This window comes from Convolutriloba macropyga, chromosome 1 (genome assembly GCF_964194025.1).
Source record: "Convolutriloba macropyga chromosome 1, txConMacr16.3, whole genome shotgun sequence".
NCBI lineage: Eukaryota > Metazoa > Xenacoelomorpha > Acoela > Convolutidae > Convolutriloba > Convolutriloba macropyga.
Window position 1 is genome coordinate 5,635,739 of NC_134468.1, and position 19,569 is coordinate 5,655,307.

The 19,569-nt window shown below is 36.3% G+C and overlaps 1 protein-coding gene across 1 annotated transcript in view; it reads right to left on the reverse strand.

The window, feature by feature from the left end:
- The window catches only part of LOC142358725 (uncharacterized), a 91,827-nt gene that overhangs the window by 30,006 nt on the left and 42,252 nt on the right, over positions 1-19,569 (reverse strand). Inside the window, exons 11-12 of the mRNA XM_075410268.1 lie at positions 5,113-5,756; positions 1,161-1,320 (exon numbers count right to left, since the gene is read on the reverse strand). Coding sequence (XP_075266383.1) covers positions 1,161-1,320; positions 5,113-5,756 — 804 coding nt within the window. The remainder of the gene's footprint in view (positions 1-1,160; positions 1,321-5,112; positions 5,757-19,569) is intronic.

Genomic DNA, 19,569 nt, shown 5'->3' on the forward strand with positions numbered 1-19,569 from the left:
GCTTTTAAGCTGAACACGTGTCCCATACATGTTTTCACGTTGTGCATTGAATTTTTCATCTCGTTTCTTTGACACCACGCCAATTTAAAAACATAGCAGAGACTGCTGGAATGGCTGCGACAAAGACTTATAAGCAGTATGTAGATTACAGATTGAAAAAGATACAAAAATGAGTTGAAAAAAGATCGACAGCGCTAAAAACTTGAAAATAACTTTTATCAACAAAATGGCTTGTTTAAATGCACTCCACAGAAGAATGTTAATTAGGCACATAAAAAAGCACATAAAACCTTGCGAAATGAAAACTAAATATGCTTTAAACCTTTTCGTTCTCAATTCATCATAAAAGTTTTATGAAGGAAAGATTCCCGTAGTCCCAATATTTGTCAATAAATTTACAAACAAATTTGAGACCAGTCAGTAAATTTGACATTAACAACTGTTGTACAAGAACAAATAACAAACAACAGCTTCAGGCGATGAAAAAAGAAAAAGAAAAAACTAGGAGAATATTTGTAACCAGAAAAATTTTTTGCGCTGCAAAACCACTAAGCTCCATTTCCTCTTTTGATGTGACCAAAATCATTACTCAAATTTGACTTCCAAAATCATCATTTTTAAACAAAAGAAACAGTGCACCAATATAATTCAGATTCTTTGAATTTTAAAATCATAACAAAACGAGTTCTGAACTCCAACTCAAATAGATTGAATGAACAAAAACTCGAGCTCGAAGGGACTAAGACTTAATAAAATAATAAACTTGAAAAATCAGTAATCATAGCTGCCAGATTGCCAGAAAACAGCTGCAATACCTTCGTAGATCTGCATGCAGTCTCAAAAAAAGTAAAAGAAAGAGACCAAAAAGAAACAGCTCCGCAATAAAATCCAAATGCTTTGAATTGCAAAAAGCAAGAGCACCGCAAGATAGCTTCGTTCAGCTTCCAGCTTTCCCGCTATAAAAAACGTGGTCCCCATTATAGTATAACTAAGGCAATTCGAGAGCTCAAGGACTAAGCCCCATTAAGTGGGGGGGGGGGGGGGGAGGGGTTGTAATGGAAAAACTCACATACAGTACTTTATTTGTTTTTTTTTTAAATGCAAAGCTTTGAAAGCAATTGCAGTGTTGAAAATAAATACGGTTGATATGAGTATCTTACCTTCTCTAGTTGGACAGAAATGAAAGCCTCCGGAGTATGACTAGGTGGAGTGGGAGCTTTCGACGTACTTTTAGACTGTTTCAGCTTCTCTGCATTTGCTGCTTTCTCACTATCGTGAATGTCCGCAACACTGAATGGTTTGTTTGGTTCCAAGAAGCCCCTGCAAAATCAACCATCCGTAAAATGATAATAACATCCATTACAAGTAACGGGGGATAATCTTTTTCAATGACCCATATCTGAACAGCGTAATTATAAAGACAATAACGTTTTATGCTAATTTATAATAGCGCGAGCGGAACTATTTTTTTCTAGTGGAATACAACTTTCTGGCCATTTAAACACCTCATTTTAGTATTTATTTATTGTAAAGCTTATTCCAACCTTTTAATAGAATATACAACGTTTTCCATACCCTCATAAGTTCTGACAAAGGCATATGAAAAAGTTTGTTTCACGAGGGAAAGGAAATAGCCGAGCTTGGGTTCAAATCTTACGACATTAAACCCAGGCTTTTGGCGTGAATCAATTGATTCTCCCTTGGCACTCCGTGTCGATCTCAAAATTGAAACACTATGAGCCGAAACTGTAAAAGATGGCACATTCAACTAGCAATAGGGTGTTCAACGCATATCTTTATTCTTCCATCATTTTTGCAAAATGCGAATACCACTTTATTTGTACAGACAATCTTCGACCTTTCTGAGACAGCATCCACGACTCACATACGTGGTGTTATTTAAAACTGCATCTCGAATTCAAATACGCAGAGAAATGCTAAGAATTCCTCCTTCTGAAAAGTGACCTGTAGCCAATATTGGACCGGTTTGGGAGAAGTTATGGCCATTTGGCTAATTTTCACAAAAGCTGTTTTCTATTTAACTATTATCTTCCTACAGTTTCTCGAGAGTCAGAATTAAAAACAATTTAAGCCCTGTCCCAGCCGTTATTTAATCTGTTGATACTGATAAATAGTTTAAAAAACCACTGAAATCACTTAAGATAGTTTTTGTTGACTTTTTCTCGTCAATTTGATTTTTCAATTAATTTTTTAGTTGAAAATTGTTTCATAATGCAAATTTCATACGCATTATTAAAAACAAACTACTTCAAATTAAAAAAGAATTTGGCTTTTAAATTTGACGCTAGGCTTGAGAAATAAATTTTTATTTTTTTTTCGATTCCCAGATTTGGAAAAGTAAACTATAAGCCAGACCATTTTTTCGCTCAAAAAACATATGGACATCCAGGCTCACATATGTGCTATCTAATTAAAAATCTGTGATTTTCTCAAAAAAAAGAAAACAAAATAACTTCATTACTTGTTAATCCATTTTGGCCAAATACTGAGTCCTGCTATGAGATTTTGATTGTCATGTTCTTAACATTGCAAAATCATCATCGAAAAAATGTGTTTTTTTGTTAATAGTTTTTGAAAGCTTTTAAGATAAAAAATAAACTCAAGGCATTTGCTAATTCAGAGACAGAAAATTTCTTGACCACCAACGACCAATTACTCGTTTTGAATTAAGCACTTAACTCCCTAACCTGAGATTCTGCCAAAACCTCAGTTTTTCTGCCAATTTAAAGACTTGGTTCAACTATTGATTTCAATTTCTTCATAAATTTGCCGTAAGGGACTGTTTTTGACTTCAATTGTTTCAGTTAGTGGTAAAACTATAAATGATTTTTACAGCGATATTGGAGTCTCAATTTAATCTAGGTTTCTTTCACCGATATGTACAATCATTGCTGTATCAAACAATTGCAATCATCTTTTGCTTTAGCTCAATTGTTCAATTTCCGTCATAAGTGAAAAAGGCAAAAGGAACTGATGAAGAGCGATGAATGTCATTAATTGCAAAACTAACGTCCAACAAACTGCTCTCGAACAACAGGCGGGACAATTTATTTAAGAGGGAGGGGGCTGTAGCCTAGATAAACTTTTATGGATGCAAAAAATTTGGACCAGTGGGGAGGGATCGAGACATGGCGCTCCGGCGAACATTAACCACTCGACTATCAGGGCCTTGTAGTATCCTATCTTTAATGGCAGACTTTAAATAGTAGCAATTAAGATCACAAAAATCAAAAAGACAAGCGTTAAATAGTCACTCGAGAGTTGAAATCCGAACAACAAAAAGCGCAAAAACGGTCACGCAAATCTATGCATAAGACACGTTCACAAAATGCTTCAAATTTGGTTCCAGAGAAATTAACTGTCAAACAAACTTAAGGACTATTGCAATATCGCAACGAAAATTTCTTGCATCCGACTATAACATAAAAACATTCATAGTTACTTTTTGTCCGATAGCCTACCGAATTCCGTAATAATAACTGAATGCAAAAAAAATTTCTGTGTCAAGCACAGAATCATGCGAGCCATCTTGTAAAACTTTTAGCTGCGATTCACTAACAAAAGGTATTACGCTCCATGCTTACACTAGTTTTTTGTCACCTTACGGTCAACTAACTGGAACTGAAATCTTGAGTTAAATTTTCCAACTTCAAAATGTATTTGGGCAATAGGCACTTTATGGTAACTTGGATTTTTGCTGGAGTCAATATTGGCCGATCAATATCTTTGGTCAAGCGATGCAAAGGTGGCACCCCATTGAAAAACTGTGGAAAAGTAAATCAATCCTTGAAGACGTCTTTTCCGATTTTTATTTCTCGAACAAAAAAGAGGATTAAAGCTCAGACGAAAAATAAAGGCTAACTGAAATTTTAAGTTTGAGCTTCACTAAGTGTAGAAAATTTCAAAAATGGGGGGTCGAGCGTACTGTCGCAGGTGGAACGATGTAAAGGGGGTGGAGATTGGGGAGGGGTGAATTGAAGGTGCGTGAAGTGAGGAGGGGTGAAGTCGGAGGCATCAAACTCTAAGAGAGCCCTTCACACAATGTCGCCTTAGGTGAGTCGCATACTTAGAGTCTGGTCCGAAAAGCTCTGAGAGAAGGCTCTTTTTACTCTCCAGACGTCACCCGCTTATCCCATTTTTGGGGACGAAAAGTTAAAATGGTCAGACGAAAGATCGGTCAAGCGAAAAATTGCAAAAAAAAGATCACAGGACTAATATAATTGCTACAAAGGTCGCTTGAGAGCAACTTAACAGGTGTGAAAATTTCGCACGTGAACAAAACATTCCTTTCACCTACCAAAAAATTTTTTCTCGCTTTCTCAGAGTAAAGTATTGACAAAAACCATTGCTTGTTTCTCTCTTCTTTTGACTTTTCAATAGATTGACCTCAACACTAAACATAACCGACTAAACGTCGGAAGAATTGCTCTCGAACGACTAGTGGGAGCTCTAATAAAATTGCAACTTGCTTCAGTCGGGGGGGGGGGGCTAAATGGGACTAAGCAGTTAAATAGTTGGCTTTAAATAACAACATTAGAGGTTAAGATATGCCACTATTAAGATTTAAAGTAAAAAATGGCACCAGTTTCGTCGCACTTTTCAGTTGACTTTTAGTATTAAATGCCGCCAATTGAGTTCAGCTGCTTGAAATTTTGATTGAGAGAGAATTTTAGATCACGCGAAACGCAAAAAGTCAAGGGTGTAAAAGTCACTCGAAAAGTCACCGTCAAGCAAAAATTTTGCATAAAAGACACACACGTTTACAATAATTGCTATGAACTTTGTTCAAGAGCAATTGAAAATACTCGTCTTGAAAAAGGGCCAGCGTCCAAATACTAGCAATTTGAGTAGGTGAAAGCTGTTAAAACCTATTAATTGCTAAGTTGGAACACTTCCTGTGCGGAGCACAGGCAATGCCAATAACCATTATACATACTATATAAAAACCAAAAAAAATACAATTTAGAGTTTATTCATTACTTAATTGCCATAGAACTGAAGTATCTCTCATACGTACAACTCATATGAATTTGGAACACCTAGAAACGGTTAAAATTTCGATCGGAACTAAGTTACTGAAACCAAACTAACTTTTTGGATGTTTGGCTCCCGCTTTTCTTTGAACTGTTTCCTTGTGCTGCTCGTCGCTCTTTCTCGGTCAAATACGGCCTTTGAAACATCTGATCTGCATTTATGTGCAATTCGGAGCAAACCTGAAGCACGTTACGATTACATATCTGTGCCATCAATGCAATTTGCAAGTTATCAACTCCTGATTGGCTGCACATGAGCTTCATGAGACCCTCTCGGGATCTGAAGTTGAAACTTCCCACTTGGTTATCATCCAGCTCATGAATAGCCAAACTGAGAAATGATGGAATGAAGCGATCTATAATGGAACTGTCTTCCTCGCCAATTTGACAGAGAAACGGGGGAGTGTTTCTCGTTTTAGTCTGACCATACTCAAACTGGTTCAGTCTCATATACAGATGAAACTCGTCGACTTTTTCCTTCACGCATACAGTTCGGTACAATTTAGACAACACCTCGCCTTCCCATGCGCTTTCCATTAGCCGATGTCTTAGGGTTATGATCTCCAAAAGTCGTGACCAATAGAGAACCATTTGGTTTTGCTTCTCAACAATTGGTTTTCTAGTTCCATCGTCGTCAACAGCTAAACTGTGACCGACTTCGCAAACGAACAAAGGGTCCTCCATAAACATGTCTGCATACAGCTGAAACAGCATTTCAAGGTTTAAACCTGTAGCATATTTCCTTGCATATCTTATCTTTTCATGAAACTCTGGGCATAATCTCAATGTGTGAGACGAAGAAAAATCGGTTAAATGTTAGTATTATACCCAGAGATTATTCCCAGACATTTTACCGATTTTTCTTCGTCTCACACATTGAGTGAAAACATGAAAACTTCTGGAGTAACTCAAGAAATATAAAAATCATTGTAACTAATTGACCTAATAAATATTCGAACAGAGCTGCTTATAAAATTATCACGGCTAGGCAAACCAATATTTGCTTAACTTATTTTTCTTTTTATAAACATAGCCGGCAGATTGCCGGAATAGCTGCGAAAGAATACACTTGCGTGCCATATAATAGAGATAGAAACAGATACAGATCTAAATTGAAAAAAAAATCTGAAATTGAAAAAATTGAAAACTAGGTAAAAACATTCAGCGATAAATTAATAAAGCTTGCTAAATTTGATTCCGCAGAAGCCTCTTATTAGGGACCTTTACTGCACATATGAGTTCCTTTGACCTTAAACAAATTCAAATTAAACTTAAGTTTTAAAGTGCAAAAGTCATTTTTTTGAGTGAGGTAAGCCACGTATGATCAAAATCTAATCACACAAAAAACTTTTGCTAAAGCGAGTGAGAAATGACGTCATGCGCGCAAAAGCCGTTAGTGAGAGGAAAAAGTCATTCAGAAAATTTGACTTTTTCAGCTTTGTTGTGTGAACAAATGTAAAACGAAAAAAGAGCGTCAGACGACGAAACAAAAAAACATAGCAGGACAAGTCCTGACGTACAATTCAAAGAATTTTCATTGACTAAACAGAAAAACTAGACCTAGAATGGACTATGAGTGAATTAAGAAAACAATTAAAAAAAAAAATCAGACAAAAAAATAAAAAACAGAAAATCGATGTCAAAATTCCGCATATGAACAAAAAAACCACTAGCGAGAAATAAAACTTTAATTCAAACAAAAAACTCGGCCTAGAATGAGCTGTGAATGGATTGGGAAAACCATTTAGAAAAAAATCCGATCCAAAAAATCGAAAAAACAGTAAAAATTAGAGTGAAATTGCCGCATGTGAACAAAAAACCACTACCGAGAAACCGAATTTTTGTTCAAACACCGTTTTCTCGCTCTACTTTAAAATTAGTGCGAAAAAAATTCACGCCGCAAAATCAATCGCTTTTTCGCTCCATTTCCTGTTTCGGCGTGACCAAAATCACTACTCCAATTTGACTTCAAAAATCATGAAAATGTGTGTCACGTACCTATTTCGTTCCTTATAGTTTCGTGATGATACTCCTTAAAATATCCTTAAAATAGTGCTTTATATTAATTAATATTCATTTAGTTTCAAGGCCATTTATAGCTAATATTTCCATCTAGGCCTGTAACCCCTAATTTGTTTATGTTTATGAAAAACAACCGCAGATTGACAGTTTTACTAGCAAACACTTCAAGTGCCTAAAAGCCTCAATATTTACTTTTTTGAGTTTCTTGAAGATAAATTCACATAATCAGTAAATAACTTCATGAGAGATTATGTACTTGGTGAAGTAATTATTCTGATAAAGTAGGTGCTAATACGGAATTGTATATGTACTGAACAAACACCAAGAGACGTACAAAAGCCGGAAATCGCCCTACTTGAAAATCAGTAAATATTTGCGAAGGACCAATACAACTCAAGGCACAGTCCTGCGGAACTTACGATCGCCAGAACACCGGAGAACCAGCCTGACAATCAGTTGCCCATCATCTCATAAAAACTAGATAAAACTTGAGAAACTTCTTGTTAAAATTATTAAACAATTCTTGCTAAAATAATTAAAGATTGAACTGGAAATTCTCTTGAAAACCTCCAAGTTGGATAAACTAAGTTACAGATGAAATAGCGACTAACTTAACACTAAAATGCAAGGCAAACTAGTGGATATATCACGCATCTGAACCGCTCAATAAAAGGCTATTACTAGCTAATTTTATTCAAAATATATCTGCTAAAAATCGCACTGTGAAACACCAAAATAAGTCCTTGTAAAATGCCAATTATTCAAGTTAATTACTTCTAATATAAACCTCAAAAACACCACGAGGAACACTACTAAAAATCAGTGCGTAACATGGTGACAGGAGTTATTAACTGTTTTCCAGTTTAACGGACCGATAATTCGATTAATTCCTTGATATTTTCGATATTTCGTTTCTTTATTCTGTTGTTTTCTTCCTTCTCTTCTTCTCCATTACCCTAAGAGCCTCCAATCATCCAGAACCACATCCAGCACTTCCTTTCCGAGCAAGATGATAACACAAAAAGCAGTAACAAAGGAAAGAATGGGTGGAAACTGTGTTTGTGTCTCTGTGGACTAAGTGTAACAGTAATATAAAAGTGTTCGAGTGGACAATAACTGGAACACACTCAACCACAGCCGCCACAACGGACAAAAACAACACAGGGTATTTGCAAGCGAGGATATTGTGAGTAAATGAATTTGTAAAATTAATTTTGGTGCTTTATTTATGTCAATTTATAAAGAACAAATTCTCCCCGCTATTAATAATTGTCGCTCTTCCCCCAATTTTGTTGAACATATTGAAGGAAACCACATTAATTATACTCAAAACAACAGTAAAACGCAAGCTCAGATAGTAACAGCTTTTTCCTCTTCATTTTATAAGTCTATCGTTATTTATGTGCTAGATAAAGATGACAAACGTGTTGCAATTTATTGGACAGCAAAAAGTTTAAATCAGAAATCTCGTAAATTTGGACTTATCCGTCACAAACTTCAATCTGATAAAGAAATTAACCTTGATAACATCATCACTGATTATCAGATAACATCAGAATAACAAATTACTGAAACCATAGCTTAATTATTAACTAAAAAAGAGGGCAAAACAAAAGTTTAAACAAAAATAAAAAACAATTATATTTTATTTCCCCGCCCAGCTCCGGAGGTTAATGAATCAAACAGTGACTTCGGTCATTATGCTGTTGCCTATTTGAGTGCAGCTTCCACAAGGCCTGCGCGGTCGTGGTCCCCACGAATTTTCCTAGACTAAGGGGCACTCTTTAGAGGTGAGACTTCGGCGGCCCATACGGCTTCAACGATATAAGTCTGACGATTCGACCGGAGCTTTAGGAATAGGTTTATTAGCAGCCCATCTTTATTATTTTCTGAACGAATGGTTTCAATAGTTTCTTTTGTGATATTCTGTTGCTATTCATTTAACTGTTTTCATCTCTTAAAACCCCTTAATCTCTCCATTAAGTTAAGTTAAGTGTGCTATTTAATACTTTAGAACGAAAGTAAGACTGATTGAACGAAAAGTATATAATCTAATCGGGTAAAAAGCAAAATGGCACACGCGCAGATCAACATCACGCCTTTTTCTGGATCCGAAACGGACAATTTTAACGAGTTTGAACAACTAATAACAGGTGCAATCGGAGTTGCAGCAATCGCAAACGCGCAACAAGCGAACTTTCTGCAATTACATTTAAAAGGAGACGCTTTACGATACTTCTTAACCCTACCAGAGGCTACCAGACTAGTCTTCGAAGACAGTATAACAGCTCTGAGATACAGATTTACGCAGGATGACTTGAGAGAAATTAGAATCATAAAGTTAGAGAACCAAAAGTTTAATCCAAAAACAGACACTGTAAAAAATTTCTTAGTAAAGTTAAGAACTGAAGCCAATAAAGCATATCCAGCACCTGAAATAATAGAAGCGCCAGCAGGAGCAGGTGACCCAGAAGCTCGTAGATTCGAAAGAGAGACAGCAGCAAGAGATTCTGCCCTTCAGATGTCAGAAAGTCGAAAAAATGAGCAAATAAAGCGCTTCTTTATTAAGTCTATGCCAAACTGGCTTAAGCCTAAGCTTTTAGAAAGGCCAGATACAGATACCATTGATCAATTATGCACCTTAGCTAGCCAACAGATTGCAATAAGGGAGATGTGTAATAGAGAAGAGTACTTCGACGACGGTTTTGATGAAATAACGGAAACATACTGATAAAATGTTAAAAGCAATAACTACTATTTCAAATAATCAAAAAGCACTTGAGCACAAACTTGAGCAGAGATCAGCACCTAAAAATGAGCCATCAGAACAAGGCCCAATAAACATTTTTACACCACATTACCCTCAACAAGTCTATAAACAAAGTTATAGACAAAATTTCCGCCCTCAATATCAAAATTATCGACCAAATTACCCTCAATATCAGTCTAATTATCGTCCAGTTCAGCAAAACTATCGGCCCCAGCAACAGTATGCCCCCGTGCTAATAATAACCGAGAGTTTAGACCACAATTTAATGCCCCTAGACCATTTTATTATAATGAACAGCCACAAACTTGGAATTATTGGACCGAACCTTCAGATAGTCCCCCATTTATTCACCCATCTTATGTTAATAGACCTGTTTATCGGTTTCCAACAAAAAATACCCCTCAAAACCTTCTCCGACAGGGAATAGTTTATGATAGCCCAGCGCCAGCACAAAACCGATATAGTATTCAACAAGCAAACCAGTTTAATCATGCAAGTATTCCTCAAAGTAGAAATATGAGAGGTATGAATTACCCATTTAAACAACAAAAAACTAATAAAGCCACCCAACTTTAAAAAACAAAATAAAAATTATAAAAACTCAGTTAACCAGTATAACGAAAGCACGTCTAGTCCTAGTTTAGATAAAGTAATAGAACCAGTTTATAACAAAAGTAACAAAAAGCGTAGAAAACGCAAAAGTAATAATAATAAAAGTAAAGTTAATAATTCTGTGCAACTCCCAACACAAGTACCTCAACCAGTACCAAAGCCAATACCACATGTGCAGCAACTATTCACCATTGTCCCACTTTTAGGCAGAACATTGTCCTATGTTAAAGTTAAATTTAATGGAGAATTAGAAAGACGCGCACTAATCGATACAGGAGCATTTGCAAATGTGATAAGTCGTGAGTTTTACAAGGAACTAATTAACACAAATATCAATTCAATAACAGAAATAGAAAAGCCAGATCTAGACAAAGTTAAAATGGCAAACGGCAACATAGTTAAAATTGATAAAGCAATTAAAATTACATTTAAATTGGGCACACAAACATTTACAGAAGATTTCCTTGTTTTAATTGTCACAACTCCTGTAATATTAGGCAACCCATTCTTCGTTAAACATAAAGTAAGCATCTGCCCAGGACAAAGTTACATTAAATTCCCTGATCAAACACTACAAATAAATGAAATAAAGCCAGAAAAGCAACGTAGAAGAGTGGTAAAACGCAAAAAATTTGGAGTTTATACACAGAAAAAGCAAGTTTTACAGCCGAATCAACAAGCAGTATTAGAATGCAAGCTTTACGACAAACTAGAATCATTCACTGACCTTTGTGGAGTAATAGTTCCAAACGAAATCTTTGAAAAAGATAGTGAAGTAATATTAACATCCTCTTTAAGTAAAGTTGCTGAAAATAACATTCTGTACATCTATGTCCTGAACATTACCGATCACCCAATTACCATAAATAAAGGCGAAGAAATAGCCAAATTTTCATTCTTAACATCAGACCAAGCTGAAAAGTTGTTAGAAGTAGATCCTCAATTAATTAATGTGGCAAAAGTGAGCGAAAATTATTTAACAGAAATAAATCAACTAATTCAAGTTACAGACACCCCAAAAAGAAAGGCCCAACCAGCGAAACCAGCACCAGAATATGAAAAACTTTGGTTCCCAACGCCTGAAACGCGCCCAGATCCGACAAGCTTGTCGCCCTTGCAGAGAGATATCTTTGAGCAACTGCTAAAACTGCAAGAAATGGAGAAATTAGATCCTAAGGGTAACCATCAGGATAAAATAACATTTTTGAGCAAGTTTCCGTGGGAAAAATCAACCCTCAATGATGAGCAAAAAGCAGTAGTAGGTGAACTACTAGTTGAATTCAGTGATATCTTTGCGAAACACACAGATTTGACGTCGGATATAATACAGATTTAAAAATAAAGTTAACTCCAGAAAGAAGCATACCAATTTACGAACAAGGCCCTCCAACACCCGTCCATTTGAGAAATGAGCTACAAGTAGAGCTCGCATTAATGCATTATTACGGACTGATAACAACTTTGTCTCAATCAAGATATAGTAGTCCACTTTTCGCACAACGAAAGAATTCAGGAAGACTTAGACTATTAATTGACTTGAGAAAAGTAAACCACTTGTTGAAAAATACGAATTTCCCGATTTCAAACATGAGTGACGCAATAAACTACTTTGCCGGGAAAAAATTGTTTACGAAACTTGACTGTTCTCAAGCATACCACTGTGTGCAAATGGCAGATGATGTATCAGTGCAACTGCTAGCATTTAACTTTGCTTCGAGAACCTATGCATATAAATGTCTTGAACAAGGATTGAATAAGTCAGTAACAGGATTCAGTTCCTTTATTAGACATTACTTGGACCCATGCTTAGCTTCAGGAAACTGTACCCAGTTTATGGATGATATTGGAAATGCAGTAACAAATTTTGAACAATTGGTACCCTCTTTACGAGAAATTTTTACGTGTATACGTCAATCTGGATTAAAATTGTCACCCGAAAAGTGTGAAATAGCAACTGACACAATGAAATTACTCGGAAATAACATCAGTGCAGAAGGAATATCACCAGAAAAATCAAAAATCACGAAATTTCTTGATAAATTTAAAATGCCGAAAACAACAAAGCAAGTAAAACGATTAATTGGCTTCACGCAATTCTTCAGTAATTACATACCTAATCTAGGTGAGAAACTAATGTCCTTTTACAAGCTCCTGAAGAAGGATGCAGTAATAGAAACCACAGAAGAACATGTAAAAGCATTAGAAGTAATAAAGAAGGATCTAATGGAAGCAACAAATGTAACATTGCGATTGCCAAAACCAGGTCTACAGTATGTAATTCTTTGCGACACTAGTTACCACGTTGCAGGTTTTGTACTAATGGTGGAAGACTACGTAAATGAAACAGGAAAGAAAAAAAAAGAAAACATACGCTCCCGTTTCGTTTGGATCGCATTTGTTTAATGCTACGCAATTAAAGTTCTCAATTTATTACAAAGAGTTCCTAGCTTTGTACTATGCACTGGACTACTTTTCACACTACATTTGGGGATCAAGCAAACAAGTAATTATACTCACCGACAACAAAAGCCTTACACAATTCTTTCAGTCAAAAGTAATACCGCCATCTCTTTGGAATTGTTTAGACAGAATACTCGCCTTTAATATAGTAATTGCTCACATTCCTGGACGCGCTAATTACGCAGCGGATTTTCTCTCGCGAATGGAGAATGACAAATCAGCAACAATGTCTTTAAAGTTAACAGATAGAATTCCAGTCAGAGAAATAGAAATTGATACAGAAGCACAAAATCCTGATGTTGAACTGAACGTATTATTTGATATTGACAATTTTGACGACGAAGCTAACAACGCTGAACTAGACGTCCTTAAAAAACTTGGAGTGTATGAAGATTATAAAAAGAAACAAAGTAATTCACCAATCACAGAAATACAAGGGCTATTAAAACTTAAAAGAAAAACAGAAATAAATTCAATTGAGTACCCAAATCCATTAGATGAATTCCCAGATCTTACAGACAACTTAATTAGCCTTAACTTAGCAGATGAGCAGCAAAAAGATGCAGACATTAGAACAGTAATAAGCTGGATTCAACAAAATAATCAACAACCTGACTTAAAGTATGCTACAACAAACTTAAAGAAGTATCACAAGCACTTAAATAGATTAATTCTTGAAGGGAATGTCTTATACCGGAATTTTTATGATGATACTGGAAAAGTACTTCATAAACAATTCTGTGTACCTAAGCATTTGTGGAAAGAGACTATATATAGGCTCCATAATTCACAAACAGCAGGTCACTTAGGCATCAAAGCAACAATTCAGGAATTTAGAAAGCGATTTTATTATCCAGGCTTCACTGAACATTTCATTAGTTTCATCAAAAACTGCCTTACTTGTCTCCAATTGAACAGAGTACCAAAAAACCATATTACACCAAAGTTACAACCAGTCAGTTCACTACAATCATATCCAGGAGATATGCTACAAATCGATTTAGTAGGCCCCCTGAAGTCATCACAATATAAGTATGTTCTAAGTGGAATAGATGTTTTCACAAAGTACCTATTCGCAGTTCCATTAACAAATGGATACGCTGACACAGTAGCCCGAGAACTAGTAAAGGTGTTCTTCCAGCACAGCTACATTCCTCAAACAATACTTAGTGACTTAGGAACCAACTTTACTTCTGAATTAATGTCAGAATTAGCAAGTTTACTAGAAGTAAAGTTAAAACATGCCTCACTAAAGCACCCTCAGACCATTGGAGCAGTAGAACGATCTCACGGACCACTGAAACGAATATTAAAACTCAATACAGAAGAACAATGGAAAGACTGGCATAAATATGTACCATTAGCAACATTTATTCATAATACTTCATATCATTCAGCAACAAATTGTTGTCCTTCAACTTTATTCCATGGCAGAGAACCCATAAAGCCCCTCGACATTAGGTTCTCTAGAAAAGTAATGGATGCAGTAGCAGTAAACTCGGACTTTGTAAATGAACTGCAAGATGCCATGATGCAAAAGTTTGGAGAAAACAAAGAAAAACTGACGACCGCATACCTGAAGTACAAAAAGTATTATGATCAAAAAGCATCAGCGAAACCAATTCCGGAGAAATCATTCTGTTTACTTTTGAATCCTAAGCTACTAGAACAATCAACAGTAATAGCTTCCCAAGTACAGAAATGGCTCCCGCTATATAAAGTGGAAAAAGCCCTTACTGATTCTAATTACATCATTCGAAAAGTAAATACGAATTACACACAATGTGTTCATCGCATCAGACTGAAGCCAATTAAACCAAGTGAAACTCCTGAAGACCTCGAAGTCATCAATCCGGAAAACTTTCAACCTGATCCATCTAGAAGACAACACATGGAGCCAGAGCTCTTTGATAAACACATTCCAGAACTGATAAACGAACAAGAAAAGGAGATAAAACAAGCTACAAAAGAGAAACAAGATCCAGTGAGTGACCATAAATGTTCCCCTAGGTGGACCATTAGCAGGACCAGCAGTAGCAGCACCTCCAGCAGCACCACCGGCCCCACCAAGGGTAGTAGCACCAGCAGTTAGACCACGAACTGCCCCAGTTAATCTTCCAGTAATTGATTCCTCAAGCTCAGATGAAGCAATTCCAAACTTATTTAATGAAAATAGCAGTTCAGACGAAAATTTAGCTGACCTAAACCTGGATGCAGAACAAATTGCCCGAATACCAGTTAATCCGTTAATTGCTGACGAAATTAGACATCAAGAACCAGAAGTTCGTGTTCCTCTTGTATCATCTTCATCAGACGATGAAATGTTCCTACCAGCTCAACAGCCTCGCCCGCCAATAGAACCATTCGATAGTGACTCGCCTCCAGAAACACGTGAAGAACAATTTGCGTTAACTGATAGAAAATTAAGAGCCCGACCTTATCACCCTAAACGACAACCAGAAAAAAGTGCCTTCAAATCGCCAAAATACCAACAGAAGAAAAATGTCCCAGGATTTAAAATAACTAGACAAATATGGTTACACGATGAAGATAGAAAAAACCCTTACCTAACCAACCAAGTTAGAAGATCAGGCAGTCCTAGACCAAAAAACGCACGTGCCAGACTGGAACAAGAAGAAAAACGCGAAGCAATAAAAGCATCAGCACAAGCAGCACAACAGTCAAATACACCAAGTAGAGAGACAAAACTAGACCAAGTTAGAGCAAGTATAGCAAAATATTCAGGGAAAAAGCCCAGCAGTTCAGCAAACAAACCAGTAACTAGATCTCAATCGAAAAAATCTTCACCAGGCTCATCTAATCAAAATTTAAATCATTTTAGTCAAGAAATAAATGCGACATATCTAAGTTCTCCAACAGATATCTTATATTCACCACACTCTTTTGCACACTGTATATCAGCAGACCTTGCAATGGCAAAGGGATTAGCCCGACAAGTCAAAAGCTGGTATCCAGCAGCCCCAAGTGCAATTAGACTTAGATATCCACCTGATATTGGCTGTTTTAATTTACTTCGACCCCATTTCTGAACGTTATATCTTCAGTTTAGTTACCAAATTCAGATACTACCACAAACCCACTTACGAATCAGTATTAGCAAGTCTCTATGAACTGAGAGAAATAGTAATAGATGCAGGAACTTCACACTTAAGTCTTCCAAAACTCGCCAGTGGCTATGATAAATTGGATTTTAACATCATTTTTGAGCATATATGTCAAGTCTTCAACCCTCTACCCATAACCATCTATATCCATTAGCATGTACAGACCCAGTACAGTCTAGCAGTACCCTTAATTTGCCCTAAAAGCCCAACAAGCCTGAGCAACTTAGCCCTAAAGTCCAAAAATAGCCAAAAATTCGAAAAATTTTGACCTCAAATCCTAGTTATTTTGTTATATCTCCAGAACTACCTGTCTGAACCTGGATTAACCTATTGTTCTGAAAACCCCTTATCCAGTAGAAGCGATTCCAGCTATTATTGACCCCATTCGACCCGTTCTTAGTACCAAAAACTTAGCCTAAAATTGGCCCTTCTGAAAATCCTAGGTTCACTTCAGAAAAATAGTCATAAAATTGTGAAAAATGCCCCGATCACCCCAAATTGTCGCGCTGCAGCATTTTTCAAGCCGAGGAACCGACATGCAAATTTTGAAGCGTTTTGAAGAACTTTAAAAATTGAGTGACGCTGGAGCCCTCAATTTTTGACACTTTTCGAATCCGCTCGAATTCAATGATAACTCCTACAAAAAACCTTCAATTGACCCATTTTATAGCCCTAGACCATCCTACTGCTCACGCTTGACATCCTAGTATCCAAAAATCCTGTCAGAAATCAATAAAAGTTGAGTTATGACAAAAATACCGAACCCTACCAAAGTGCGTTAAAATTGATTAAAATGTAGTGTAAATTATACCCCATAAATATACCAAAAACTGTCCTGAATGCCCCCAGCAGCTACCCCCAGCTGCCACCCACATGGTACAAACTCAAACAACCGTTAAAACCCAATATTTCCAAGTATATATTGAAAAATGACGAAAAAACGAAAATTGCGCTTCTGCTTCAATCCTCCGCTTCAAAATTTTTGTCATTTTATTCTCCACCTGACCCGATAAAAGCCACCTATACCCCCTACAACCCTAGTGCGACCCCCCACTAGCCTTGTAGTACCATAAAAATCAGTCCCAACTCATCCCAGTATCAACCATGAAGACTTAAACCCAAATAAGCTCTGAAATCGCCACAATTTTGTTAGGAAAAATTCAGTTATTTCCAGCTAGAGTCAATGTTATTCCCTTCTGACAGCAATTAACCATACCATTAGCACTCCCACATCTATATCTCTTAGAATATGCACTGCCAGCCACCTAATGCCAATACAAGCTGAGAAAAGACTGCCAAAGTAACGAAAGTCACAAAAAATCGAGTGAAATTTCCGAAAAAAGTGATCAAACATGCATCTTAATACCCGAATATGCCCAATTTTATTGTTAATTCAGTTAGCCCTACTCATGAGCAGTCCAACCATAGCAATATCAATCATTTTGAACAAGTTTTTCATAACCTCATAGCCAATAACCTATCCCCTATCTGGGCCTTTCCAAAAAAACCCAGGTTCACTGCAGCAAAAACGTTATAACTCGTGAAAAAAAGTTGAAACCGCCCAAATTTTTGCGCTGCAGGGTTTTTTGAGCCGATAAAGCGATTCACCAATTTTGAGCTCAATCGGAGCATTTTAAAAATTGAGTGACGCTGGGCCCCTCAATTTTGGAGACTTTTTGAAAATTCACTCACATGTTCATAAAATCCAAAATATTGATCGAAAAGCCGATATTATTAGCTTAAAACATCCGCATGCTCAAGCTCTACACGCCCATATCAAAAATATTGAAAATTGTTAAGTAAAATGTTGAAATAATAGTAAAAAACTGAAGCCTACCAAACTCTTCTCAAATTTGTCAAAATAGAGCCAAAATTAGACTATAAAAATAGTATCAAATAGCCGAATTATGAGCCCATATTCAATATTCAGTCTCCCTAGTAGTTGTCTAAGCCTAATCAACCAATAAAATCGCATAGAAATTCATAAATGTTGAAAAAAGTGAAAAAATCGAAAATTGCACATATTTCAAAAAATTTGGTCCGAAATTCTAAAGTGAAAAACTCAACATATTATAGTCAAATCATGCATTAAACCACACCAAAAGCTGCCACCAACATAGTACTCACTAGTATGACCCACAATTACCGCCAAAAATCAATCATCTTCAATCCATGTCAACTTATGCACAAAACATGACGCATCACAAGTAAAAATTCAGTAAATTTCACAGAAAATCTGCATAAAACCTAAGTTAATCAACTCCAAACCTACCAAAATGCTACCTCTGATAGCCACAGATATCAGTAACAACAGTTAGCACCTGATTTAGGCCACTAGAGAATCACCAGACTTACACATGTCTCGAAGAAGCTCAATTAGTGGAAAAATCATGCTTGAAAATTTGCATTTTGGACCCACAAATCAACGTTATGACCCGATAAATAGCTTCAAACCCTATAATTCAGTAACATACATTAGTACCAAGCACAGACAGTACCATTTTAACCATTCAATACCAATAATGTATGAACAGTGACGACTTATTCAGACCGAAATTTCATGATCCAAAAATAGCCAGGTTCAGATCACGAAAACAATCATAACTTTGCGAAAAATGCTTAAATTGCGCCAAATTTTTGCGCTGCAGGGTTTTTAAGCCACTGAAACGACCTACCAATTTTGAGCCCAATCGGAGCAATTTAAAAATTGAGTGACGCTGGAGCCCTCAATTTTTCGCATTTTTCGTTTTTTCAGACATTAGTAAAAAAGTTGAACAAAAAGTGCCCAAAAACCTGAATTTATAGCATAGTAGTTCCCCATCGATGTCTACTGAGTGGGCCAAGCCAAAAAATTTGCTCAAAGTTCAATAAAAATTGAAAAATTCACATATTTGCCACACTAGCCTTGATGCGGAAAAATGACCAAAATTACGAAGAAATTACATGTGAAAATTAGTACCAAATACTCTTCCAAACCAGTTCAAATTACACACAAGTGCTACTAACAACCAGATTAAGTATCTAGAACCATTAGAACCAGTCTATGATCAATAATTGACAAGTAAATTGAAGTTAATGCCCAAAAATCAAAAAAGTCGTTATGTCACCAAAATTTTACTTTCACAAATATGTCATTATAAAGTCACACACTGCAATTAAAATGTTACCACACGTTCACACACTTCACAGCTGCTAGTTCCAACATTCTAAACCACTTAACAAAGCTACAACTGACAAATAATAAGTAAAAACTCACCTATAAATGAAAATAATCTACATGATGAATATAATTGCACCGACACTAGTCATTTCTCATCGGCGCTATCCTCAGCTACGGTACCACCACCACTAGTACTCTGACCGCCCTGACCCCTTGCCCTAGTAGAACGAGTCAAGTACCGCTCAGCATCATCCAAACTGAATAAATTCTATCAAAATAAATAAACTGCCTCAAAATAGCACTAAAATTCGATTAATTCGGCACAACAACAGTTTAAATACCATGCTATAACGACCGCTACTAGCT